Source organism: Mesoplodon mirus (genome assembly GCF_964341445.2).
Source record: "Mesoplodon mirus genome assembly, chromosome: 9".
In the NCBI taxonomy this organism is placed as follows: Eukaryota; Metazoa; Chordata; class Mammalia; order Artiodactyla; family Ziphiidae; genus Mesoplodon; species Mesoplodon mirus.
The window spans coordinates 44150262-44177728 of NC_138985.1; the positions used below are offsets into that span (position 1 = coordinate 44150262).

The following is a 27467-nucleotide window of genomic DNA, read 5'->3' on the forward strand; positions in this document are numbered from 1 at the left end:
ATAAATGGCTCTTTATTTAATTTACTAAGGCTGTACCTTATTACAGCACATCTTAGTCAAAGTTGTATGAAGAAAATACAATAGAAGATAAAATCTCAATATTGTATTGATGGCCTTGTACAACATTGGCTAACCTTAACTCTACCCAACTTGTTTCCAGAAGATGAGAAGTTACCTAAACTTAATATGTTCAATTTTAAACATCAATATAACAAGAAACTCATTTTAGCAAGAGTTGGATAACAATATAGATCATCTCTGTCATCTTCAGATATAAAATTTACACACATTTCAAGTTACAAAGGAAGTAATGCTCTTACTAAAATATCTAATTAATGAAATAGAAACTTTCAGTTCCTAGAAATATAGCTAAGAGAGGCCATCTTATCAAGCCTTGGCAAATTATCTGTTGAGCTCTAATCAATCCCCTATCACCTTCCATAGTTCATTCATTTGAACATTTTTCTAGGTGCCTCATCCTATACCTTGTCTACTCAGCTCTGCACAGATGATCTTGGCCTCACACTTCTCAGAGACTGACAACTTCTGACATGATTTCTATCAGTGACTTTTCTTTCTACCTCATGATTTTGTTATCCACACTCTCCTTGCCCGTGTCAAAGTGAAAGCATTTCTCTTCTGCTTCCCGCTCCAATGCGGGCACAATCACCCTCACCCATGACCCAGTCCCCTTAACACTTGCTTTAGAATTCTGCTCCAGCAATTATTTTGAATCTTCAGGTCCTCCTTTTCCACTGGAATTGTCCCTCTAGTCTGAAAGCATGCTAATAACTTGTGAGAAGTAGTGTGCGTGTTCTTCGAGACCAGGCAATCTAGCTTGCTCATTGTGGACTGCAATTGTTCTCTTGAACACCCCAAAATTTGAAGGCCTTTGACAAAACGGTTCTCATTCTCCTCATCCTTTCTACAAGAAGATTCTCCACTTCCATATTTGTTTTTCCATCTCTCTGGCTTTTCCTCCTTCGACCAATTCCTAAATGTAGATATTCACCGAAGTTTGTAGCCTTATCCTATTTCTCTTTCCCTTGTCAAAATCACTCAAAATTATGATGTCATACTATCATTTTTAGGCAAAATACTCCCATAAAACTTTTATTTCTTGTCTTTCCTTCTCATAATTTCTAGCCTGAATCCCTTTGGAATACTGGACATTTTTCATCTCTTTTTATATGTGTATCAAACTCAGTGTATTTCAATATTAAATGTGCTCTGCTTACCTCTGTTTATCATTATCCTTACAGTCATTCTCATTCCCTTCCCTACTCCAAATCTAATCAATTACTAGATTATTTCATTTTGTTCTTTACATCATTTCTCATCTATTTCTGACTGCAGTGATTTCAGCTTTATCCCTCAGCCCTCATTATTCTCTCATGGACTATAGCAAAAGTCTCCTGTATTTCTAAGTTGCTACAGCAGTCAGTCTCTCCAAACTTTCCTTAAACTATTGCCAGATGGATCATAGCAAGACAACTTTCACTACGTTCCTCTGCTCCAAAATGGAGCCTAACATTATTTCCTATTATTGCCCTTTCTGAACTCTGCACTCAGTCAAATTTAAATCGCCTACTCTCCGTATGTGCCGCTTTCCCATTTCCTGCTTTGTTATCCTCCTTTTCCTCCACCTACTTCATTTAAGGTCCAATCCCACCTCTATGCTCAAAGCCTGGCTCACATACCATCTGTCACCCGTGAATGGAAGCTCCCAATTTTCAGGCTATAGTTGCTTGCCCTTCCTTGGAACCCCTATTACTTTCAACTTTCTATCATAACTATTTCTCTACTCAGAAGTGCAGTACCAATGGAAAGAATGTGAGACTGGTGACAGAATTCTGATCCTGTCACCTACCGACTGTGGGATTTCATCAAGTCAATGATATCATAAAATTCTTAAATACATACTGCTCACTACCTTCCGGTCTATATATCTTGCTTACATTTGATTAGTCTACTTTTATATTGGCCTATTTCTTGTTTACTTTTCTTTTAACAAAGAAGATGTACATTAAAAAAAATACTTCAAGAGTTTCTTTCCCCTGGACTCCTAACTCTTGTCTTTCCTGTATGACTACACACTGACTTCTCATTAAAGTCCCATTTCTGTATTCTGTCTTTAAAAGAACAAAAATAAAAATGAAAACTATTTTTAAACATTCTGTCTTGTCAATTTAAAATTATGTTATTTATATTATTTTATGTGATACGTAGACAGAAGTATTTCCTTATGTAGAAATCACTATGATAGCCACTAGAATTCAAGACAACAAATCCTACAACAGGATTCTACAGCTTCACGCTGGATAGGGTCTGGGAGGGGAGGTGGCAACTGATTTTCTGGGAACACTGACAAAAATCTCTGAGAAAAAATAATATCACAACTGGGGCTTGAATAAGAGCAACTCATGAAATGGGGTCAGTGGAGAAGGGAAGAGTGGAGGAGAAGATGTTGCAGGCACAGGGATGTTAGAATTTTAAATTAACATGGCTTTGGGGGTGGAGAGGGGCAGAAAACTCTTGGCTTTGAAAAAGAGGAAGATGATAAGTGGTTCCCATGTCAATTACTGGGAAGAGAGAGGTGGCATGGGTTTGGAAAAAGCAAACACTTGAACCTATGAGACAGGGAAGAGAGAGGTAGAGGTGAAAAAAGAAAAGCAGTGGTAATTCAACTGCTATGATGCTATGGTGGTCTCTGACTCGATAGCAAAAATAATTAGTATTAAGATCCAAACAGAGATCATCCTAATTACATGAAAGGTGGCAAAGAAAGGGGAAGGAGTACAGGTAAAGAAAGCTGTGTGTCCAGTAGTTCAGATCCTCCAAAGATATTTAGAATAACTGCAACACAGCAGTTAAAAATATCTACCAAAGCATCCATGAGTCCTAGCTTATTGATCAGAAATGTGTGTCTAATAAATGTACAAGTCTCTTCAAATTCATGTTTTTTTCCTCAGTTGAAAAGGGGAGTTATTATATCACAAAATTAGAAAGAGAAAATTATGATATTTCACAAGTAAAGAAATCTTAGTAGAACTCTAGCAAATCATAACCCTTACAAATGAGAATTAACTGTTACTCAGATAAGCATTGAGCTAAATTCCACTAAAATTTGGTAAGGACGAGTAAGTGACCATGGGAAAAAAGTTATGATCAAGAAAATGATTAATAGGAAAATAGAAAAGAAATTGGGATAAATAAATATGACCTTAAACAATAAGATTCTAAAAAAACAACAAAAAAGCAATATATATGTTTTTCCATTTTCAAGTTTTTCTGTTATGAGAGAACCTACTCTCTCCCTTTAGAAAAATCACCTATATTTCATTACATTAGACAATTGATATGTTCATTATTGTTTACATTCATTAAAACAGATTCACTCCCCAAATCCCCAACCCCACCAAGGACCTCTATTATGAAAACTTACTTAAGACTTTTACTCACTAAAATACATATAAGTTTCTTGGCATAAAAAGTCTATAACTCTAAATTTAGAATTCAATTGGTCAAAATTAGTGATTATATTTGATACTGGAAAATAAACTTTAGTAAAGTAATTGTTTATTTAATATTTCTTATCCCTCAAGAAAAAATTTTCCCACCAATACTTTCCCTCAGATAAACATATTAATCTGTCAGGACTGAAGAGAAGACTAAACATTTTTTTGCCCTAGTAGCCTGTCAAAGCACTGTGTCATTAGTATTCTGTACTTTTCCACCTCTGCCTCTACTTCTGCAATCTTCTCCATACTGTCTCCCTAAACTAGACACTATCATGACCAAAGAAGATATAGAAAACAAATAATTTGTTAAAACTTGCTAAGAATAAGATCTGATATTGAAGAAATAATGCCAACTGACTATATTGGTATAAGCACAATTTTCCTTGGGGATGGAGACAAATGGTTGTAGATTACCATTTTTTTTTATTGATGCAACTAAAGGAAATGACCAGATACAATGTATAGCTCTAAGTAGGTACTCGATAAACAGTAGTTAGTATTGTTATTCTGGCTAGCCTTTTTGGTTCTGGTATCCCTATGTCTTCTCCAATTTCATACCAGGTACAAATGGGACTAGCGGGCTTTGTAAGACATCAGGTTGAATTTCCTAACCTGTTCACCCCACTACTAACCAGGCAGCTAAAAAAATAAGAACTCTTCCATTTGAGACTAGTGAAAAATGACAGTTTTTTTCCCTTCATAAAAGGCAATATATCCCCCTCCTGCCATAAGTCCCTGTTCACTAGTAAACACATAAAGTCATTTATGAGTTCTGTAAATTTGTTGAAAAGTCAAGGTTTTGCTGTTCCACGTAGTTTAATTTTCCCAGATGTATTTTGTACATTCATGTCTGAGTATGGGGGAAGTGTTCTTCTTGGACCTCCCTCTGCTCATTTCTGATCAAATTTCATTAAAAGTTATATTCTCCTGGCTGGCATTCCCAAAATGGACTGCTTGTTTCTGAAAAGATTAAGGTGAGCTTTGGCATTCCCTAGTTATGCCTATTGACACACAGTTCTGTTTTTCATTCATTTCCTGTTTAACACGGTGAATGCATGGCAAGGTTTACTGAACTACTTGTGAGTTTTCAATATAATTTCCTTTCAAGAAATGTTTCTCCTCAAAATAACTTTTAATATACAACAGGTATATTTTTCTAAACTTTTTTTTGTTCATTCCTACTAGGAGCATTTTTTAGTGTATATCTGCCCAGTCCTCAATTACCTGTCACCTCAAACATTCGCTTCTTGAATGAAGTGACAACATTTCCATCCTTCCGCCTGAGTAAGGGGCTGCTTCTCCTCTCTGCCACTTTCTGTTTTAACCTGGACCGCACCTTCAAGTTGGGCTCAGAGGCTGGGGATTGAGACAAAGAAAATAGATAAAAATTAAAAAATGGAGAGCCAATCGCTCCTGTGTATAAAAAACGGCTCACCCTTTTCATAGTCCCTTCTCATCTCAAAGTAAAACCCCAAGCATGTAAATAAGGCATTGACTATAAATTAATTAAACAGACAAATGTCATAATTATTTTTATGAAATATGTGAAATGTTCTTCAACTTCTCTAAATGTAAAGTGAAAAAGGAGAAAAAATATGTTTCGACTTATTTTACGTAGCAGAATTGGGATTGTTAACGGGAAGTTAAATGACTGAGTATGTCTGGGTCAGAGTAAGATTTATTACACTTCATTGTCAGTCCTTTCAATTCTCTCAAGGGTGAAACTCAATAACCACAAAAACAGTACCTTAATGTGATTTTAGAGACTCTAGGCTGACTTCTGGTAATAAGAAGACACCTCTGCAGCATATAATTTATGTCTGATTCTGACTCCTGAAATATTTCATTGTCAGTAGTTTCGAACCTGAAATCCTGGGAAAATATACTCGGTATAATAACACAAAACCAAGTAGAATCACTATGAATAAATCTTTGTATACAGTGAGTACACAATCAATTAGAAAGGAAGGGTGGCCAAGTCTTATTACTAAAGTTCTGAGTTAGGTTATATGTTCCAAAATACAAATGCACATTATTCATACATACGTTACTATTTCTTTGGTTGAACTATCCTAAATAGCGATGCTCTAAAATTAGTCATTATTTATTAGGTTTTTAAGTGATTATACTTTGGAAGAATGAAAACATTGGATTGCGTCTGTAGTAGAAATCGGTGATTATGATGGTGCTGGTGGAGATGATAATGATGATGATGATTAGGGAAACAATGTTTCTGATGACAACTAACGTTCACATAGTGATTATTACGTTCCACTACTGTCCTAAAAGCTTTGTCAATAATAACTTCTTGAATCATAAAAATCCATATGGGATAGATTTTACTTACACCTTGAATATATCAATGAAGAAACCAAAACCCAGACAGGGAAAGTAACTTGCCAAGGTCACAAAGGTAAAAAGGGATGAAGCCAGAATCTGTACCCAGGTAACCTAGCTCAACTTCAATCTTCTAAATACTGAAAATACTGCTCTTCCACCCTTCTTTATGTATGAACAGTATAACAATTATACAACTGCTTTTCCAAAGCATTACTAATCATCTACATCAGATACAATGTTATAATGTAGCTATAATTCTGGATCAGATAAAATGATTTCTTTGAAGGAATTTTATAATTCTGCCAAACTACAGAGAGTATCAAAAGTAGAACTTACAATCTTTTATTACTCATTTATTTATTTTTTGTTTTTGACTTCAAAATCCTATACTTTACTTTCCTCTTTGTTCTTCTCTTTTTCCCTTTTCTTTAGCTCTACCTTGGACTGAGAACCCTAGATTTTCTTGGAACTGGCTAGGTAAAATAAAAAAGTTAATTTTTTTTGTGTTTTACACCTGATTTTATCCTGAAAATACTGAAAAAGTAAAAATAAAGGGGCAGTGCTAAAAATATTGTAAAAGTAGAAAATGCGCAGGAGAGGTGGGCAGAGATCAGGACTGAGTACAAGGAGCTCAGTGACTAGAGACCTGAAATGTCTTACTTCCTGGGCCTCCCACCTTGAGGCAAAGAAGGGAAACAGTCTGGGGGAAGGATTAAGGTTCTTGCCAGACCTTCCAGGAGTCCAGAGCTTCCTTCAACTCACTTTATCTTAGTAGAGAAGGCTGAGTCTGAATTACTAGCATCCAACCTACCCATGAATAAGGGGAAAAAATGGAACTGTATTAATTTACTTAGAATCCACCCCACCCCCACCCGTTGGTATATATTTATTTTTAAGTGCCTTTAAAACACCAATTTTGTCTCTGAAAAGCTGCAGGTTAATAAATATATTCCATCTAAAACCCAGAAAGAAAAAAATGTGCAATCCCTATGTGCTAACTAGATTGGTATCTGCTGTCACCTTGCTTATAACCCTAGGACAAAAATCACAGTCTCAGACTTTAATGTAGACATGACTTTATGATGAAGCCTAACAGATTCAACACTACAGACTGGCTCTCCAGAGGAAGTACACCAACTGATTCATCACTTCAAAGATGGAGGAGAAAAGGCACTGTGTTTTCAGCGGGAATATGTGCAGTTGGGACCACACTTCCCATCTATGCGATTTTCAGCGAGACTTTAGTACTATCTGAGCCTGACTCCTCGTTTGTGAAACATGAAACTCTAATACCTTCCTTACTTCACAGAACTGTGGCCACTGGATTAGATACCTGAGAGTAACTGCAAAGATCTGGGTGAACGCAAAAGGGAAGAAAAGGTTTACCCAATTTTTATTATTGCTGCTACTGCTGGTGGTGGGGGTGTTACACTAGGGATGGCAGAGCCAGGACTGGGCCCTGGATCCCCTGATTCACAGTCCAGTCCTCCTGCTCCTAACACATTGCACCAGCTGGGCCCGAGTTTCTGCAATCAAGATGAAAATGTGCCAACAGCTTGGAAACTCGGCATATGCCATTTAAACATTCTACATGAAACCTAGAATTCCATAAGCTTTTCAGAAAAGACTTTACAGGCGGGCAGATAGCTTTTGTTCCTGCACGTCTATGAGAATGGGCTGGATATACAGCTCTTAAATATCTTTCAATGACAACATAAAAAAAAGTGAACATTAGAATAGGAATGAAAACTGGGTCCTGGTTTTGCATCTTTCAGCTACTATCAGTCCCCTCATTCATGCAAATAAGGAATGAAGATACCTTTGTAGTGCATGGAGTGAAATAGATGTGCTTTAAATGCCTGCTTCACACATTAGGTATTTGGCTTTGGATGAATTATTTTATATCTCTAAATCTCAGTTTCTTGTGTTAAAATGGAGATAGGTTTGTTTTTGTTTTGTTTTTCCCTCCATATGCTCCAACAGATTCCATTTTCCTTCTTTCTCTGAGTTCATGGGACCGAATCCTGGGACTGCATCACTCCAGTCCTTTGCTGGTTGGATTTCATCTGGACTCAACCTATTGGTAGGACTGGCTAGTGATCAAAGAATTAAGGAGTTAGAGGCCAGGTATCCTATGCTCTCTCTGCTACAGAGCTGCATCACCAGGTGTAGCTTTGTCTCTTCCTGATTTCATCTCCCTCTTGAGGGCTCTGCTCCACAGCTTCAGCTTTCCCAGCACTCCAGCAACATTATTTCCTCTCCTTGCTTCTTTAGCTCTGGCTTCTCACTGTTGCTATTTTCTGGGTGCCTCAACATCCCTAAGCAGTTGTAAGCAGTCCCTTCATAAATGTCTATGACCCATATTGTGTAGGTTCTGTTTCCTGCCAAGACTCTGATTAACACAGTCCTTCATATTTTACAAGGTTATTGTAGACTCAAACAAAATAATGCTTAGTAGAAGATAAACCAGTGGTTCTCAACCAGCAAAGATTTTGACACCAAGGGACATGTGGCTATGTCTGGAGATATTCTGATTGTCAGTATGGGGAGTTGCTGCTGGAATGTAGTGGGCAGAGGCCAGGGATGCTGCTAAACATCCTACAATGTACAGGATAGGCCCCCACAGCAAAGAATTATCTGGACCCAAACATCAGTATCATCAAGTGTGAAAAACCTTGGGGTAAGCAATCAGTAAATGCAAGTTGTTAATAACTGTACTACACTGGGATGATCAAAGGAGATAATAATATCTGTTGGAGATTCTCAAAGAGGATGTAAAAGAGTATGGGAAGAAAAGAAATATTATCAGAAATCAAGGAGTGCTGGGCCTCCCTGGTGGCGCAGTGGTTGAGAGTCTGCCTGCCGATGCAGGGGATACGGGTTCGTGCCCCGGTCTGGGAGGATCCCATATGCCGCGGAGCGGCTGGGCCCGTGAGCCATGGCTGCTGAGCCTGTGCGTCCGGAGCCTGTGCTCCGCAACGGGAGAGGCCACAGCAGTGAGAGGCCCGCGTACAGAAAAAAAAAAAAAAAAAAAAAAAAAAAGAAATCAAGGAGTGCTATAAGTGGCTTAAAATATTAAATTTTTCAATACACTTTATACTTAGAAATTTATTTTAAAACATTCAAAGCAAAGCTAGTCAACTTCTACTGGTTATGAAGATATGCAGAAAGATTCTCAAATTGGGATAGGATAATATTTGAGGCACTGTGATATCTTTATCAACTGAGGACACACCTTTGTGAAAACTAAGAATCACATATTCTATAAAGTGCAACATAAATTTATTTTCTCAAAATATACAATATACAACTTTTCTAAGTAAAGGTCCAAATCCATTGGTTTTAGCAAAAGCTTCTGCCTGCATTTCAATTCTGATTTTGAGTCACCAGAGATATTAGTATCTAAGTGGTGAAGGCAAAGGTTGGAATGATAGATAACCATCATTTAGTCCTTGCAATGCTTTATAAACTCACTCCTAACATTTCAGAAGCCCACACACCAAAGCTCAGTGTGATATATACCCAAGCAGTAGAATTAATGACCTATTGAGCTGACTCAGTTTGCAGTTAAGAGTTAATTCCATGTTTAATGCTCTGGTCTCCCCAAAGGCTGAAGATTTCCATTCCAGTGACTTACTAATGGGAGGAAAATCCTCAAGAGCCCACAAAGAGACCACTAACTGGGGAGACATTCTGCTTGTATTTGAATGTATTTCATGCCTAGCTGCACTAATTGCATTTCTATTTTTACCCCACACCCATCACTCTCTACATCTCAATTAATCACAAAAACAGAAGGCAAGCTTTTAGTGCATGTGTGCCCAACTGAATGCATTTGTTTGCTGAGATGAAAACACTGCATGAAAAATTGATTATAATTATTTAAATGAAAACAATGGCAAAGAGGAGAGAACTAAAACCTTTTTCTCTTTTCACTTAAAAAAAAGTGAAAGAAGGAAACAGAAAACATGTGAAGAATGCCTTATGAGTTAAATATATTTGAATCTTTCTTCTCATACTGATCTCCATGGTGCAGAATGAACCTAGGTGTCAGTGGGTATGAAAACAATGGGAAAGAAATAGAAAAGTTAGGTAGGAGAAGCACAAGTTAAAAAATTAGGATGCTAAGGCACAGTAAGTGACAAGGCCCAGACTTGTCATTTCACTAAGAGATTGGTGTGCTGAGCATGTATTTGAGTGTGGAGGTGTCATTTTTGCACATGTACACACATACAAACATGGAAACTATCTTTTGCAGGAGCAAATGGGTCTCTGACACAAACAGACTAGACTCAGCTTTCAATGCTAACTTTTTCATGTACTAACACCCAGCAAACCTGGGTGAGTTTTTTGATCTCCATGAATCATTTTGTCATCTACAGTAGATGATATATATGGATACATCACGGTGGAAGATTAAAGGGGTAGAATGAAGTTCCTAGCTCAATGGCCATCACAAAAAATTTGTTCAATAGAGAGATGTTGAATAAACGAACGTTTAATTGTGTCCACATATAAGAATATGAAACTTATATTAAAATAAAACAATGAATAAAATTAAAATGTAAGCAGAGGGACAGAAGGCTAAAAGTGGTTTACTCCTATTGCTTTGGGCAATAGTATCTATAACAACAAAAATAATGATGGTCCTTTTCTGATCTTTCACTTAGTGTGTTTAAAATACTTTATGGTTAATAACTGACTTTCCATACTTTCCGCACTTTTTTTACTTGCCTGTTTATAATTTCTACTCTATTTACTCTATGTCTAAAATACATCACCTTTTACTAAGAATGATTACCTACTTTGTGCATTTTGTTTCTGTTCATTTTTAATCTTAACTTATGAATATTCTTTACATCAGTAATTTAGACGAAAATTCAATAACTACGTATCATGGTATAAAGCAGTTCTTCATTCTCATTGGATATGATCATAAGGAGAAAAGAAAGATGTTTCCATTGAGTAATGATTAATGATATTATTAATTAAGATCATTAATGATCTATCAAGATTAAGTACTAGATTAAGAAATGTATCTTAATATTAATGAATATTTAAGATACTCAACAATTCCACCTCCATGTTTAGCACTACAGTCATAGGTGAAGGTCAAGCTTCCATAGCCAGTGTCAGATCCCTTCTCTGGCATTGTCTATTCTTCTCTACTGGACTAGATATCTATCAGTTTATCAACCTAGCCTCCCTCTCTCCTGGATTTCTCCTGCTATTTCCCACGCACAGGGATACCTTGGAGCTGCCATATTCTGACACTTTGTCACTTAAACCAAGCAGGTATAACCTATGACCCATTCACTCTATTTTGAATGTACTTTCTGAATATTATGTTTCCTGGAGTAGTTCCTACCCAAGTCACTTTTACACTAACACTGTAGTATTCCCTGTCATGTGTGAACTGTTCAATCAAATGATCATTACAATTATGAAAAGACACTTTGGGAACACAAGTAAATTCTCTTATCTAGTTGATCTAAAGATATAGTGAGGGAGACCTTCAAGATGGCGGAGGAGTAAGACGTGGAGATCACCTTCCTCCCCACAAATACATCAGAAATACATCTACACGTGTAACAACTCCTACAGAACACCCACTGAACGCTGGCAGAAGACCTCAGATTTCCCAAAAGGCAAGAAACTCCCCACATACCTGGGTAGGGCAAAAGAAAAAAGAAAAAACACACACAAAAGAATAGGGACGGGACCTGTACCTCTGGGAGGGAGCCGTGAAGGAGGAAAGGTTTCCACACACTAGGAAGCCCCTTCGCGGGCGGAGACTGCGGGTGGCAGAGGGGGCGGGGAAGCTTCGGAGCCACGGAGGAGAGCGCAGCAACAGGGGTGCGGAGGGCAAAGCGGAGAGATTCCAGCACAGAGGATCGGTGCCGACCGGCACTCACCAGCCCGAGAGGCTTGTCTGCTCACCTGCCGGGGAGGGCGGGGCTGGGAGCTGAAGCTCGGGCTTAGGTCAGAGCGCAGGGAGAGGACTGGGGGTGGCTGCGTGAACACAGCCTGAAGGGGTTAGTGCGCTACAGCTAGCCGGGAGGGAGTCCGGGAAAAGGTCTAGACCTGTCTAACAGGCAAGAGACCATTGTTCCGGGGTGCGCAACGAGAGTGGATTCAGAGCACCACCTTAAACGAGCTCCAGAGAAAGGCACAAGCCGCGGCTATCAGCGCGGACCCCAGAGACGGGTCTGAGACACTAAGGCTGCTGCTGCTGCCACCAAGAAGCCTGTGTGCAAGCACAGGTCACTCTCCACACCCTGCTTCCGGGGAGCCTGTGCAGCCCGCCACTGCCAGGGTCCCGGGATCCAGGGACAACTTCCCCAGGAGAGCGCACGACGCGCCTCAGGCTGGTGCAACGTCACGCCGGCCTCTGCCGCCGCAGGCTCGCCCTGCATCGTGCCCCTCCATCCCCCCGGCCTGAGTGAAACAGAGCCCCCGAATCAGCTGCTCCTTTAACCCCGTCCGGTCTGAGAGAAAAACAGATGCCCTCAGGCGACCTACACGCAGAGGCAGGGCCAAATCCAAAGCTGAGCCCCGGGAGCTGTGCGAACAAAGAAAAGAAAGGGAAATCTCTCCCAGCAGCCTCAGGAGCAGCGGATTAAATCTCCACCATCAACTTGATGTACCCTGCATCTGTGGAATACCTGAATAGACAACGAATCACCCCAAATTGAGGAGGTGGACTTTGGGAACAAAGATATATATATTTTTTTCCTTTTTCTCTTTTTGTGAGTGTGTATGTGTATGCTTCTGTGTGTGACTTTGTCTGTATAGCTTTGCTTTTGCCATTTGTTCTAGGATTCTGTCTGTCCGTTTTTTTTTTGTTTTTTTTTTACTATAGTTTTTAGCACTTGTTATAATTGGTGGATTTGGTTTTTGGTTTGGTTGATCCATTCTTTTTTAAATTACTTTTTAATTATTTTTATTTTTAATGTTTTTTTCATTTTAATAACTTTATTTTATTTTATTTTTAAAAATTTGTTTGTTTCTTTCTTTCTCCCTTTTCTTCTGAGCCGTGTGGCTGACAGGGTCTTGGTGCTCTGGCCGGGTGTCAGGCCTATGCCTCTGATGTGGGAGAGTAGAGTTCAGTACATTGGTCCACCAGAGACCTCTCGGCTCCATGTAACATCAAACGGAGAAAGCGCTCCGAGAGATTTCCATCTCAAAGCTAAGACTCAGCTCCACTCAACAACCAGCAAGCTCCAGTGCTGGACACCCTAGGCCAAACAACTAGCAAGACAGGAACACAACCCCACATTTTAGCAGACAGGACTAAAATCATAGGAAGATCACACAACCCCAAAACACACCACCGGACGGGAACCTGCCCACCAGAAAGACAAGATCCAGCCTCATCCACCAGAAAACAGGCACTACTCCCCTCCACCAGGAAGCCTACATGACCCACTGAACCAACTGTAGCCACTGGGGGCAGACATCAAAAACAACAGGGACTACAAACCTGCATCCCACGAAAAGGAGACCCCAAACACAGTAAGTGAAGCAAAATGAGAAGACAGAGAAACACACAGCAGATGAAGAAGCAAGGTAAAAACCCACCAGACCAAACAAATGAAGAGGAAATAGGCAGTCTACCTGAAAAACAATTCAGAGTAATGATAGTAAAGAAGATCCAAAATCTTGGAAATAGAATGGAGAAAACACAAGAAACGTTTAACAAGGACCTAGAAGAACTAAAGAGCAAACAAACAGTGATGAACAACACAATAAATGAAATGAAAAATTCTCTAGAAGGAATCAATAGCAGAATAACTGAGGCAGAAGAATGGACAAATGACCTGGAAGATAAAATAGTGGAAATAACTACTGCAGCGCAGAATAAAGATAAAAGAATGAAAAGAATTGAGGACAGTCTCAGAGACCTCTGGGACAACATTAAACACACCAACATTCGAATTATAGGGGTCCCAGAAGAAGAAGAGAAAAAGAAAGGGACTGAGAAGATACTTGAAGAGATTATAGTTGAAAACTTCCCTAATATGGGAAAGGTAATAGTCAATTAAGTCCAGGAAGTGCAGAGAGTCACATACAGGATAAATCAAAGGAGAAACACCCCAAGACACATATTAATCAAATTAACAAAAATTAAATACAAAGAAAAAATATTAAAAGCAGCAAGGGAAGAACAACAAATAACATACAAAGGAATCCCCATAAGGTTAACAGCTGATCTTTCAGCAGAAACCTTGCAAGCCAGAAGGGAGTGGCAGGACATATTTAAAGTGATGAAAGGGAAGAACCTACAACCAAGTTTACTCTAACCAGAAAGGATCTCATTCGGATTCAACCGAGTTATTAAAACCTTTACAGAAAAGCAAAAGCTAAGAGAATTCAGCACCACCAAACCAGCTTTACAACAAATCCTAAAGGAACTTCTCTAAGCAGGAAACACAAGAGAAGGAAAAGACCCACAATAAGAAACCCAAAACAATTAAGAAAATGGTAATAGGAACATACATATTGATAATTACCTTAAATATAAATGGATTAAATGCTCGACCCCAAAGACACCGACTGGCTAAATAGATACAAAAACAAGACCTATATATATGCTGTCTACAAGAGACCCACTTCAGACCTAGGGACACATCCAGACTGAAAGTGAGGGGATGGAAAAAGATATTCCATGCAAGTGGAAATCAAAAGAAAGCTGGAGTAGCAATTCTCATATCAGACAAAATAGACTTTAAAATAAAGACTATTACAAGAGACAAAGAAGGACACTACATAATGATCAAGGGATCAATCCAATTAGAAGATATAACAATTGTAAATATTTATGAACCCAACATAGGAGCACCTCAATATGTAAGGCAAATGCTAACAGACATAAAATGGGCAATCGACAGTAACACAATCATAGTAGGGGACTTACCCCACTTTCACCAATGGACAGATCATCCAAAATGAAAATAAATAAGGAAATACAAGCTTTAAATGATACATTAAACAATATGGACTTAATTGATATTTATAAGACCTTCCATCCAAAACCAACAGAATACACTTTCTTCTCAAGTGCTCATGGAACATTCTCCAGGATAGATCATATCTTGGGTCACAAATCAAGCCTTGGTAAATTTAAGAAAATTGAAATTGTATCAAGTATCTTTTCTGACCCAGTGCTATGAGACTAGATATCAATTACAGGAAAAAAATGTGTAAAAAATACAAACACATGGGGGCTAAACAATACACTACTAAATAACCAAGAGATCACTTTAAAAAACAAAAAATACCTAGAAACAAATGACAATGAAAACACGATGACCCAAAACCTATGGGATGCAGCAAAAGCAGTTCTAAGAGGGAAGTTTGGAGTAATACATTCCTACCTCAGGAAACAAGAAACATCTCAAATAAACAACCTAAACTTACACCTAAAAAAATTAGAGAAAGAAGAACAAAAAAACCCCAAAGTTAGCAGAAGGAAAGAAATCATAAAGATCAGAGCAGAAATAAATGAAAAAGAAATGAAGGAAACAATAGCAAAGATCAATAAAACTAAAAGCTGGTTCTTTGAGAAGACAAACAAATTGATAAACCATTAGCCAGACTCATGAAGAAAAAAAGGGAGAAGACTCAAATCCACAGAGTTAGAAATGAAAAAGGAGAAGTAACAACTGACACTGCAGAAATGCAAAGGATCATGAGAGATTACTACAAGCAACTCTATGCCAATAAAATGGACAACCTGGAAGAAATGGACAAATTCTTAGAAAAGCACAACCTTCCAAGACTCAACCAGGAAGAAATAGAAAATAAAAACAGACCAGTCACAAGCACTGAAATTGAGACTGTGATTAAAAATCTTCCAACAAACAAAAGCCCAGGACCAGATGGCTTCACAGGCAAATTCTATCAAACACTTACAGAAGAGCTAACAACTATCCTTCTCAAACTCTTCCAAAATATAGAAGAGGGAAGAACACTCCCAAACTCATTCTACGAGGCCACCATCACCCTGATACCAAAGCCAGACAAAGATGTCACAAAGAAAGAAAATTACAGGCCAATATCACTGATGAACATAGATGGAAAAATCCTCAACAAAATCCTAGCAAACAGAATCCAACAGCACATTAAAAGGATCATACACCATGATCAAGCGGGATTTATCCCAGGAATGCAAGGCTTCTTCAATATATGCAAATGAATCAATGTGATACACCATATTAACAAACTGAAGGATAAAAACCATATGATCATCTCAATAGATGCAGAGAAAGCTTTTGACAAAATTCAACACCCATTTATGATAAAAACTCTCCAGAAAGTAGGCATAGAGGGAAGTTACCTCAACATAATAAAGGCCATATATGACAAACCCACAGCCAACATCATCCTCAATGGTGAAAAACTGAAACCATTTCCACTAAGATCAGGAACAAGACAAGGCTGCCCACTCTCACCACTGTTATTGAACATAGTTGTAGACATTTTAGCCACAGCAATCAGAGAAGAAAAAGAAATAAAAGGAATTCAAATCGGAAAAGAAGAAGTAAAGCTGTCACTGTTTGCAGATGACATGATACTATACATAGAGAATCCTAAAGACGCTACAAGAAAACTACTAAAGCTAATCAATGAATCTGGTAAAGTAGCAGGATACAAAATTAATGCACAGAAATCTTGCATTCCTATACACTAATGATGAAAAATCTGAAAGAGAAATTAAGGAAACACTCCCATTTACCATTGCAAGAAAAAGAATAAAATACCTAGCAATAAACCTACTTAAGGAGACAAAAGATCTGTATGCAGAAAGCTACAAGACACTGATGAAAGAAATTAAAGATGATACAAACAGATGGAGAGATATACCATGTTCTTGGATTGGAAGAATCAACATTGTGAAAATGACTATACTACCCAAAGCAATCTACAGATTCAATGCAATCCCTATCAAACTACCAATGGCATTTTTCACATCTCTAGAATAAAAAAGTTCACCATTTGTATGGAAACACAAAAGACCCCGAATAGCCAAAGCAATCTTGAGAAAGAAAAACGGACCTTCAGGAATCAGGCTCCCTGAATTCAGACTATACTACAAAGATAGAGACATCAAGACAGTATGGTACTGGCACAAAAAAAGAAATATAGATCAATGTAACAGGATAGAAAGCCCAGAGATAAACCCACGCACATATGGTCACCTTATCTTTGATAAAGGAGGCAAGAATATACAGTGTAGAAAAGACAGACTCTTCAATAAGTGGTGCTGGGAAAACTGGACAACTACATGTAAAAGAATGAAATTAGAACACTCCCTAACACCATACACAAAAGTAAACTAAAAATGGATTAAAGACCTAAAATGTAAGGCCAGACACTGTAAAACTCTTAGAGGAATATATAGGCAGAACACTCTATGACATAAATCACAGCAAGATCCTTTTTAACCCACCTCGTAGAGAAATGGAAATAAAAACAAAAATAAACAAATGGGACCTAATGAAACTTAAAAGCTTTTGCACAACAAAGGAAACCATAAACAAGAGAAAAAGAAAGACAACCCTCAGAATGGGAGAAAAGATTTAGAAATGAAGCAACTGACAAAGGATTAATCTCCAAAATTTACAAGCAGCTCATGCAGCTCAATATAAAAAAAAAACCCAATCCAAAAATGGGCAGAAAACCGAAATAGACATTTCTCCAAAGAAGATATACAGATTGCCAACAAACACATGAAAGGAAGCTCAACATCACTAATCATTAGAGAAATGCAAATCAAAACTACGATGAGGTATCACCTCACACCAGTCAGAACGGCCATGATCAAAAAATCTACAAACAATAAATGCTGGAGAGGGTGTGGAGAAAAGGGAACCCTCTTGCACTGTTGGTGGGAATGTAAGTTGATACAGCCACTAAGGAGAACAGTATGGAGGTTCCTTAAGAAACTAAAAATAGAACTACCATACGACCCACCAATCCTACTATTGGGCATATACCCTGAGAAAACCATAATTCAAAAAGAGTCATGTACCACAATGTTCACTGCAGGTCTATTTACAATAGCCAGGACATGGAAGCAACCTAAGTGTCCATTGACTGATGAATAGATAAAAAAGATGTGGCACATATATACAATGGAATATTACTCAGCCATAAAAAGAAATGAAATTGAGTAATTTGTAGTGAGGTGGATGGACCTAGAGTCTGTCATACAGAGTGAAGTAAGTCAGAAAGAGAAAAATAAATACCATATGCTAACACATATATATGGAATCTAAAAATAAAGTTCTGAAGAACCTAGGGGCAGGACAGGAATAAAGACGCAGACATAGAGAATGGACTTGAGGACATGGGGAGGGGGAAGGGTAAGCTGAGACGAAGTGAGAGAGTGCATGGACTTTTATATACTACCAAACGTAGAAGAGAAAGCCAGTGGGAAGCAGCCTCATGGCACAGGGAGATCAGCTCAGTGCTTTGTGACCACCTAGAGAGGTGGGATAGGGAGGGTGGGAGGGAGACGCAAGAGGGAGGAGAAATGGGGATATATGAATATGTATAGCTGATTAACTTTGTTATAAAGCAGAAACTAACACACCATTGTAAAGCAGTTATACTCCAATAAAGATGTTAAAAAATAATAAAAATAAGGATGTAGCTTACTCTAATTTAAAAATCTCATAACTAGACAAAGGCCATGTATTTTCAAATTAGCATTCAGAAAAATATAGTAAATCTAATACAACTTATGCTTTTTTGGGGGCTTGGATAATATGAATCTTCAATGTTATGAGTCAGGTTTTATACATTTTGATATTGAGAAGCAAAATGTCTAGTCTAACTCTTTATAATTACAATCATTTAATGATATGTAATTCATATAAAACAGCTTTTTTAGAAACCATTTATTGTGAAATTTTAGCTTCTAATAGCTAGCCACATTTATGTTAATATATAAATGCAATTTCCTGGACAAATTATAATACTCTTCTTTTAGTTTCAGAAATATTAATGTAGAAAACCATCCATCTTCTTATTTAGAACATGCTAATTATGTCTATTTGTTCAAAGAGAATTACTCTTCTTCAAAAAGCACATTGGTAAATGTTACTCAATTTATAGTGTGATCTTCTGAAAAGTGTTTTGTAATTACATTTATTGCTTTCTTCTGATTATGTGAATCATGCATGTTTGAAATTTTTGGAAACAGGACAAATGAATATATACCCTACTCATGTATCCTTTACGTTTTATTTATAAAAGTATTTGAAAATAAGAATCACATTACATTTATAATAATATCCTGTTTGTTCACTTAATAAGGTACTATGCAATTATCCCAGTAATTATCTATTCCTTGAAATGATTACATTTATTCTGTTTTTCATTTAAAAATCTATCATGAATCTTTTCCCAAGCAATTACATATTCTTTTAAAAATGCATTATGTGGATATGCCATATATTATTCAGCCACATTTACATGTGAATATGCAATATTTTATTTAAGCATTTGAAAACATTTGGGCATTTAGGTGATCTACAATGCTTTGCTTTCAAAGCACAGTAGCACACAGTACTGTGAATCTACATGTCCATTTGTATTTCCTTCCATCAATGTAAACAGAAATTTAATTCATATGAAAACAACAATGACAACAACTTTCTTGTGAAAAAAAAAATCAGTGGGTATAAAGGGCAGAGAGTATTACGGAGTCCTAGGAAGTAGCTCAGAGCAGTATGGGAAAACAAAATGGAGGTCCTGGTTAACAGAAGCTTGGTCTAGAATGGAAGGGTTGCTAGCTTTGGGTTGGCATTCTCCCTTAGCATCTGTGGATGCTTCATCTTGTGAGCCAGAGCAGGCACCTCTAAAGCTCAAAAGCCTACGACAGGGCACTGAGTTTCCTCGGCCCAACAGCAGGACTCTATGCTGAATCCTGCTTCCTTTTCCTCAGTGTTTCTCCACAGTGCCTGGTACTCAGCTGGCTTAGTCAGCACTCAGAAAACGTCTACTGAGTGAATGAATACACAAATTGCTACTCAATGCTGGGTTTTTGGTTTTGTTTTTAATACTAGGACAGAAGAATAAATAACTATTTAAAAAATTTTTTATGACATTTAAAGTACAAATTGCCATTTTTAACAGATAAGATACTTTAATCAAACAATGTGATTCTGGACAGAAACAAATAATAGTAAGTGATAATAAGCAAATAATAATAAGGAGATATATTTCATCACTTTTTATAATTTAAATGAAACTTTCTATTCAGTTGGTTCCATTGTTTAATTAAGTTTAAGAGCTATTAAATAATACTGAGAACCAAAGTTGCAAGTTCCATGAGGAGTCGGAACATGTCCAGTTATGTTTCCACTGTTTATTCGGCACGTATACAGTACCTACCACATAGATAAAACCCATTAGTTATTTACTGAATGAATGAATCAATGAATGGGAAAAGGGGTGTGTTAACTGCTGAGGCAACTGTCTCAGAGATAGACCAGAGAGCCTTTTTCTCCTAGGCATTCCTGGTCTAGCAAGACCGAATGACACACTGTCATCAATGCCATGTGATAGGTGTAAGCAGAGCTTTGGGGCTGGGAGGCAGAGATTCATTTGCCTTTAGGGGAAATCCTGGGGACAGAGAGATCCTGACAGGCAGAAGTGGCAGGGAAGTGCAGTTCTAGGCAGAGGAAACAACCCTGTCCAGGGGAAGATGCTGGCAAATTTAAGGGATGGGTATTAAATATTCTAGCAGGGTGGGGAAAGGATACTAAGTGGAAGACAAAGCTTCAAAAATAAATGTCAGGGCTTGCCTGGTGGTGCAGTGGTTGAGAATCCGCCTGCCAATGCAGGGGACACGGAGTCAAGCCCTGGTCCGGGAATATCTCATGTGCCGCACAGCAACTAAGCCCGTGTGCCACAACTACTGAGCCTGCGCTCTAGAGCCCATGAGCCACAACTACTGAAGCCCATATGCCACATCTACTGAAGCCCTTGTGCCTAGAGCCCGTGCTCCACAACAAGAGAAGCCACTGCAATGAGAAGCCCACACGCTGCAACGAAGAGTAGCCACCGCTTGCCGCAACTAGAGAAAGCCTGCGCACAGCAACAAAGACCCAATGCAGCCAAAAATAAATTAAAAATAAACTTAAAAAAAATTAAATGCCAAGCAAAATTTAGCTAAATTATGTAATACTAACAGAGGCTACTCAATCTGTAACTTCAGACTCCCTCTCTCTGCTGGCTTTCTTCTCAGCATGTAGACATGCTCAGATTTTTCCCATTCAAATAAAAATAAGCCTTCCTGAGATACAGATATTATTAGCTACTGTCTGCATTTATACTTTAATTCACAGTCAAGTTTTTTTTTTTTTAAGTAGCTTTACACTTGCCACCACTGCTTCCTAACCTCAAACCACTGCAATATGGCTCTAACCCTCACTGTTTCACTGAAATTACCATACATAGCACTCGGAATAGTAAATGCAACAATTACTCCTGTGTCTACTCTCAGGACTGAACAACTACATAGACTTATGGTGGGTCTCAATAAACAGCTGTTGAATGAAAAAAATGAATGCTCGCATATAGCCAAGCATGAAAGGAAACTTACAGTAAAAGATCAGGTTTCAAATGTTGCTGAGAAGAGAACTAGCTGAACTTCAACTTCTTTAATTTCTAAGAATTTCTTGATGCTGAACTCTATGGCAAGAGGTCTTATAGATCAGGTGTGGAATGCAGACGGAATTTCATTTTTCTGGCAAGCATCGAAAATACCAGGTTTTGGAGTCAAGGAAATCCACATCCTATACAGTCTAGAATACCTTCAAAGTTAATTCCTTTATACACTTTAATTTTTTCAAATATAAAATATTTTACTTACCTAAGCAAAAATAAATTTTGAAAATAGAGCAAAATTTTGAATTATGACTTCAATACAACAAACTTGATTAGGAGCACGTTTCAGTCTTCTTCAAAACAGTTTCTAAAATAATGGTTTTTAACCTAGAGCCTGAGGGTTTATAATAACGTCTTATTTCTGAACAAGTATTTCACAGTTTAAATAATGTAGTACTCTGGGGGGAGTCTGTATTTATAGATATATTCATATCTTTTTTTCTAAAAGTCCTCTTGAGTTCTAAAATTTCATACTGAAAAATAGAATTGAAAATTAATTACATTATTAATCTTCTTTAAGTAATGAACTAATCTGGTCTATGTACACATACACAAAAATTACACTGTGCACTCTATAGTTTTATTCACCTCCTCTACTAGATGTATCTTTTATATACTCTTTTGAATAGAAATGTCATGAAAAGTAGTTTTATTTGTGGATGTAAAACTTGTAACATACTTTCTACCCACACACTTTATAAGAGCTACATGTATACACATAGGCGTGAACTGCTTTCATGGCAGGGCAAGGACCATCTTAGCAGGTAAGATCTGCACTGGGGCAGCCCTGTTATTTTATAGGGGTACATGCTGAAACAGCACACAATTTTTCCCAGAAAACAACCTTATAGTCGGGATGGTATGGTCCAGAAAACTGACACCTATCTTCTAATAACTCCCTGAGTATACCATAAACCTAAGGTTTATTGTATGCATTTGTGCTCTCAGCATGAACTTACCTGGTTATATTCATAAGAGTCTGGAGTTGTTTTCCAGTCTTGACTGTGCCACTAACTGTGTGATTTGGGTAAAGCATTATTTAATGTCGCTGTGCCTCAGTATTTATGCCTGCAAATATGGACAATATCATCCATTCTCCTGACCTTAAAGAGTTCAGGAATATTCATTAAAATGAAAAATAGTAAACAGAGTAAATCACAGTCTACTTTTAAATGCCATACAACTTACTTTCTTCAACTGTATGACTTTTAATTGTTTTGTCTCTGATGTTTATCTGAAAATTTTCAGTTCATTCCCGTAAAAATATAACATCATTCTCTAACCTGTTATTTTGTTTACTTTCTTGTGACTTGCCTAGTGATAGCCATCCAAAAGCAGTCAATCTCTTCACTACAAAATATTACTGCAAATTGAGTTCTTAAAAATTATTTCATGAAGAATCTTCCCATATTTTTAAATACCTAAAGAGATGTATATTAGCTCCTATCTTATTCTATATATTTATTTATTGCTATAAGGGAAGTTTATTCAGTGTGTAATATGAGCTCTCTGAAGATGCTGGGGATACAATACAAAACAAGCTATAGATATTAACCTTAAGAAACTTCTCAGCTAAGTAGAGAATTTTAATTTCAATATAGACATATATGCACAGAGAATTGTCCAGGTATATTTGGGCATATATACTGGCATAAAGAATGTAGTGAGTATTTAGGGTAGCCAGGTGGGTGATGGGAAGGCACCAAGTAAAGCTTAACAAAGGGAAGCATGTATCAGCTGAGCACTGATAGATGAGTATGAATTACTCAAGCATACATTTTAGCAAGGACCTTGTGGAAAACCAGGTATAAATGGCTTGTGTGAGTATGCAACAGAAATACTTATTCATGGAACTGCAAACTGTTAGGTACTGTTAGGACAAAGGAGAATGAGGTGGTGGAGGGGGGAAGGTGAGGAGAGAGGGTGAGAGAAGAGAGTTTGTGCTTGCCATGGAAGGACTTTAGCCTTGTACATAATAGAAGAGGTATGAATTGACATGAAAGTAGGAGGATAGGAAGACTAGATTTAAATTTTAAAAAGACAGAGGGTTGACTGGACAAGGCTGTGCTGAAATCAGAGAATGGTCAATACTTGGAATGTGGATATGACTAAATGGGTATTGAACTACAACAGAAGACATGATGAGAAAGAGGGAGTCTAAGAGCAAGTAATGACGGAAGCTTGTATCTGATGAGATGAAGGGGAACCAGTAGCTCAGTGTGACTGCCAGGTTTCTGGATTAGGTCATATGTAGAAGTGGTTCCATTAGTCTCTTTAGGGAATCACATTGTTCAGTTTAGTTTTTACTGGCTTTCTGGTCAGTCTAGTCATGTACATATATTTTAATGCTTAATTACTGCTGCTTAGAACTGTTATCAGCTTCAATATAATTTCAAGTCTTTAGGTGCAACCACTAGTCTTTTGGGCCCTTCAGAACCCACTGAGATACATCTAGTTGCCATGGCTCAACATCACTGACTTCTGGTCAATGGGAGTTTGTCCTCCACCCAGCTCAAATGCCAACTTGCTTCCTGCTCTTCTTTTCCTGTTTCAAAACTTTCCAAATCATTTGGGCAGGTCTTGTTATTGTTTATTTTCTTTTGCAAGTTTGACTTTGTAAACTTCATGGTTCTGGAAGGTTCTTGGTAATTCACTTCTGCCTTGATGGAATTCACAGCTTTATTATCTTTATCATAAATTTTCTTTATAATACATATTTATAAGGAAACACTATTATCTACTTGAGAATGATGTAAAAGGTAATAGTTTGCCTTTGGATTTATTAAGGTCACCCAGAGACCTTCTCTAGACAGACCTTCAGCTAAATACCTTCTATTTAGCCAATTTTCTCTGGGTGATTGTCTGGATAAATAAACCTCAAACAAACTTCAAATAAAAAGGTAAAGAGGGAATTCCCTGGTGGTCCAGTGGTTAGGACTCCACACATTCACTGCCAAGGGTATGGGTTCAATCTCTGGTTGGGGAGCTAAGATCCTACAAGCCGTACAGCGCGGCACCCCCCCCCCAAAAAAAGGTAAAGAGGTAGTAAATCAAAGTATGCTTTAGCAAATATCATCCTATAAAATTCTTAAGTAGTTGTGGTAGGCAGAATAATACTTCCAGGACAAAGATGTCTATGTCCCACTCCCCAGAACTTGTGACTGTCACTTTACATGGTAAAAAAGATATTAAGGTTGCAAATGGATTTAAGATTGCTAATTGGCTGATTTAAAGATGAGGCGATTATCCTGGATGATGCAGGTGGGCTCAATATAATCACAAGGGTCCTTTGAACATATGGAAGAAAGAGGCAGAATAGTGAGTATGCAATGCAACAAAGACTCACCTAGTCATTTCTGGCTTTGAAGATGGAAGGGGGGTACAAGCCAGAGAGTGTGGATGGCCCTCAGAAGCTGACAAAAGTGGATAGACTTGCTCCTAGGGCTTTCAGAAGGGAACACAGCCCTGCTAACACCTCAATTTTAGCCAAGTGAGACTCATTTTGGATTTCTGATCTCCAGTATAGTAAGATAATAAATATGGGTTGTTTTAAGTAACTAAGTTTGTGCTAATTTAGTATAGGAGCCATAAGAAGTCAATAGAGCAGTCTAATAAATTCCTAAGTTGGCACTGCTTTGGAAGTCTGAATATCCTGAAATACTGGTTCTGACTAGATCAGATTTCACTGTGCTATATTTTTTTGTGTTGTTTTTAGGTAAGGAAGTAGGATATTAAAGAAAACTATTAATGACATATGCCCATCGCTTAGTAAAAATACCAAGACAATAATTTCCTTAAAATTAATATTTAACACTTGATCAGATATAACTTTTTATAAAAAGTAAAGCTTTTATTAATATATTTACTTATTTGTAAAAATATCCAAAAAAGAAAAAAATACAAAAATGTAGTTTTCTCTTTTAAATTTTTCTGTTAACGTTCCATAAGTGTGTAAATTAAGGATCATTTACTTTAACCCCCAAATGCTGAGTACTTTGTACATTCTAAATAGCGTCAAAAGCAAGCAATTTCCAAAACTCACTGAAGTGGGAACATTTTACTTTTTTTTAAAAAAACAGATTCCATTTGAGATATTAAGTTATTAAGCCAAATAACAACTGTATGATAAGGCCCATTTCTAAGAACAATTTCCCCTTTTGGTGCAATGCAACTAAAATGAGTGAATAAAAACAGTTTAGACCTCTAATTAGTCACTTTCAAAATGTAATTAATTAAAATATTTTTACCTTTACATATGATCTTTATGGTATGAGATACAATTCTACTCTCCTACAACTTAATCAGCTAAATATAAAATGTAACCTTCCATCTGGTAAATCAATTTAACAGACATAATTGTGCCTTACCATAACTCAGTAAGACACTAAGGAAAACCACTGAAATGCTATTTCCTTTTCTTTAGAAGAGAATTATGTACAAATTCAGCATGCTTTGCATTTCTAAAAGTTAAAGTCAACAGGGAGGTATCACTCTCCTTTACATGAGTTTCCCATGAGAAAATCAACAGCAAAGTATAAAGCTTGTGCTGTTATTCATGAAACACTCCTTAATACTAACTTGGCTTTAACCAGAACGTATTATTTGGCAGCTAAAACCTTTAATTAGAGTTTGCTTTTGAGCAGATTTTCACTGAATTTATGTTACATAAGGGCTCGAAGAACAGCATTGTTTTTCTAACCAGTTGATTCGAATTCAGGTGGTTTAAATGTTGTACTTAAGCTATGGGTAGAAAAAAGGAGAATGTTGCTCTGATTCTCATTTTATTGGCTTAAATTATGACTCAACATTTCTGAACAAGTATTGACAGCAGCTGGGCAAGAAAGAGAATGAGATGCTCCTTTTAATGAAAATTTCCTGAGCACCTGCTCTGTGCAAGGTTGTATACTAGGTATTAAGAAGGGCGGGAAATTTATCCAAAAAGATGAGTCCTACTGTAAAAAAGAGAAAGAGCTGGTAGGGGAAAAGGTCTTAACCTGGTGATGGATTGGACAAGAGAGAGAAGATGATGGAGCCAAAGTGGAATCCAATGGTCTAACCTGAATGATTCAGGGAGGCGTATTAGCAGAACTAAGGAAATCAGGAAGAGGAGCAAGCCTTGAGGTAGAAGATAGGAGGGTCAACATTTAAACCTGGTAGGTTAAACCAACTGCAGGACATCTTGGAAATGTCAGCCTGGAATCTATGAAAGGGTTGAGAATTAGAGATCATAAAAGAAAGAACTTAAAGGAAAAATGTGAAGATGGTCCTGATCAGTCTGCTCACTGTAGGAATGAGAAAGCTGGGTTAAGCCCTACCATCAGAGATACCTACTGATTAGAATGAACAGAAACTAGAATTAAAGAAGAGGGTGATGATAATTAAAACATGGGAAAATTAAAACATGCATCTTTCATGACTACATCCTTTACATTTGCATCCTATGAAACATAGGATTTCTAGAGTCATTGTCTCTTCTCCCATGTTTCATGGGCTGCAGATGTAAAGGATATAGTCATGAAAATAGAGACGGGACTCAGATGAATGGAAGTACAGCACATGAAGTTAAAATCTGAAGGATTAAGAGTTGGTCAATGGGGTCAAAAGCAGCAAAAGATAAAAAGGAAACCTGAGAAAAATCCATTGACTTGGGGATTCGCAAATTACTGGTGTTCTTTAATACTGATACAGAAGAGAAAAAGAGCTGAATCAGATGATACACACATTTCTATAACACCATAACCTAGCAGAATAACTAATATAGAATAGATGCTCAGTAAATGTTATACTGATCTCATTCATATAGGTGATGATGAAATAAGCTCAAATTTTGACAAGAAAAGAAGGTTAGAACAAACTAGAAGAATTTAAAATATTCTTCCTTTTTAATTCTTTTTTTTAGGAGAAGGATTGATTTTGAGTGTTGGA

The 27467-nt window shown here is 37.4% G+C and overlaps 1 protein-coding gene across 10 annotated transcripts in view; it reads right to left on the bottom strand.

Moving 5' to 3' along the window:
- Positions 1-27467, bottom strand: part of HDAC9 (histone deacetylase 9) — a 568543-nt gene that overhangs the window by 413998 nt on the left and 127078 nt on the right. For 6 of the 10 annotated variants that reach the window (XM_082632918.1, XM_082632919.1, XM_082632917.1 and 3 more), the window contains exon 7: positions 4746-4877. The exons of the other annotated variants lie outside the window; for them this stretch is intronic. In XM_082632918.1, coding sequence (XP_082489044.1) covers positions 4746-4877 — 132 coding nt within the window. The remainder of the gene's footprint in view (positions 1-4745; positions 4878-27467) is intronic. 10 annotated transcript variants of the gene reach the window in all.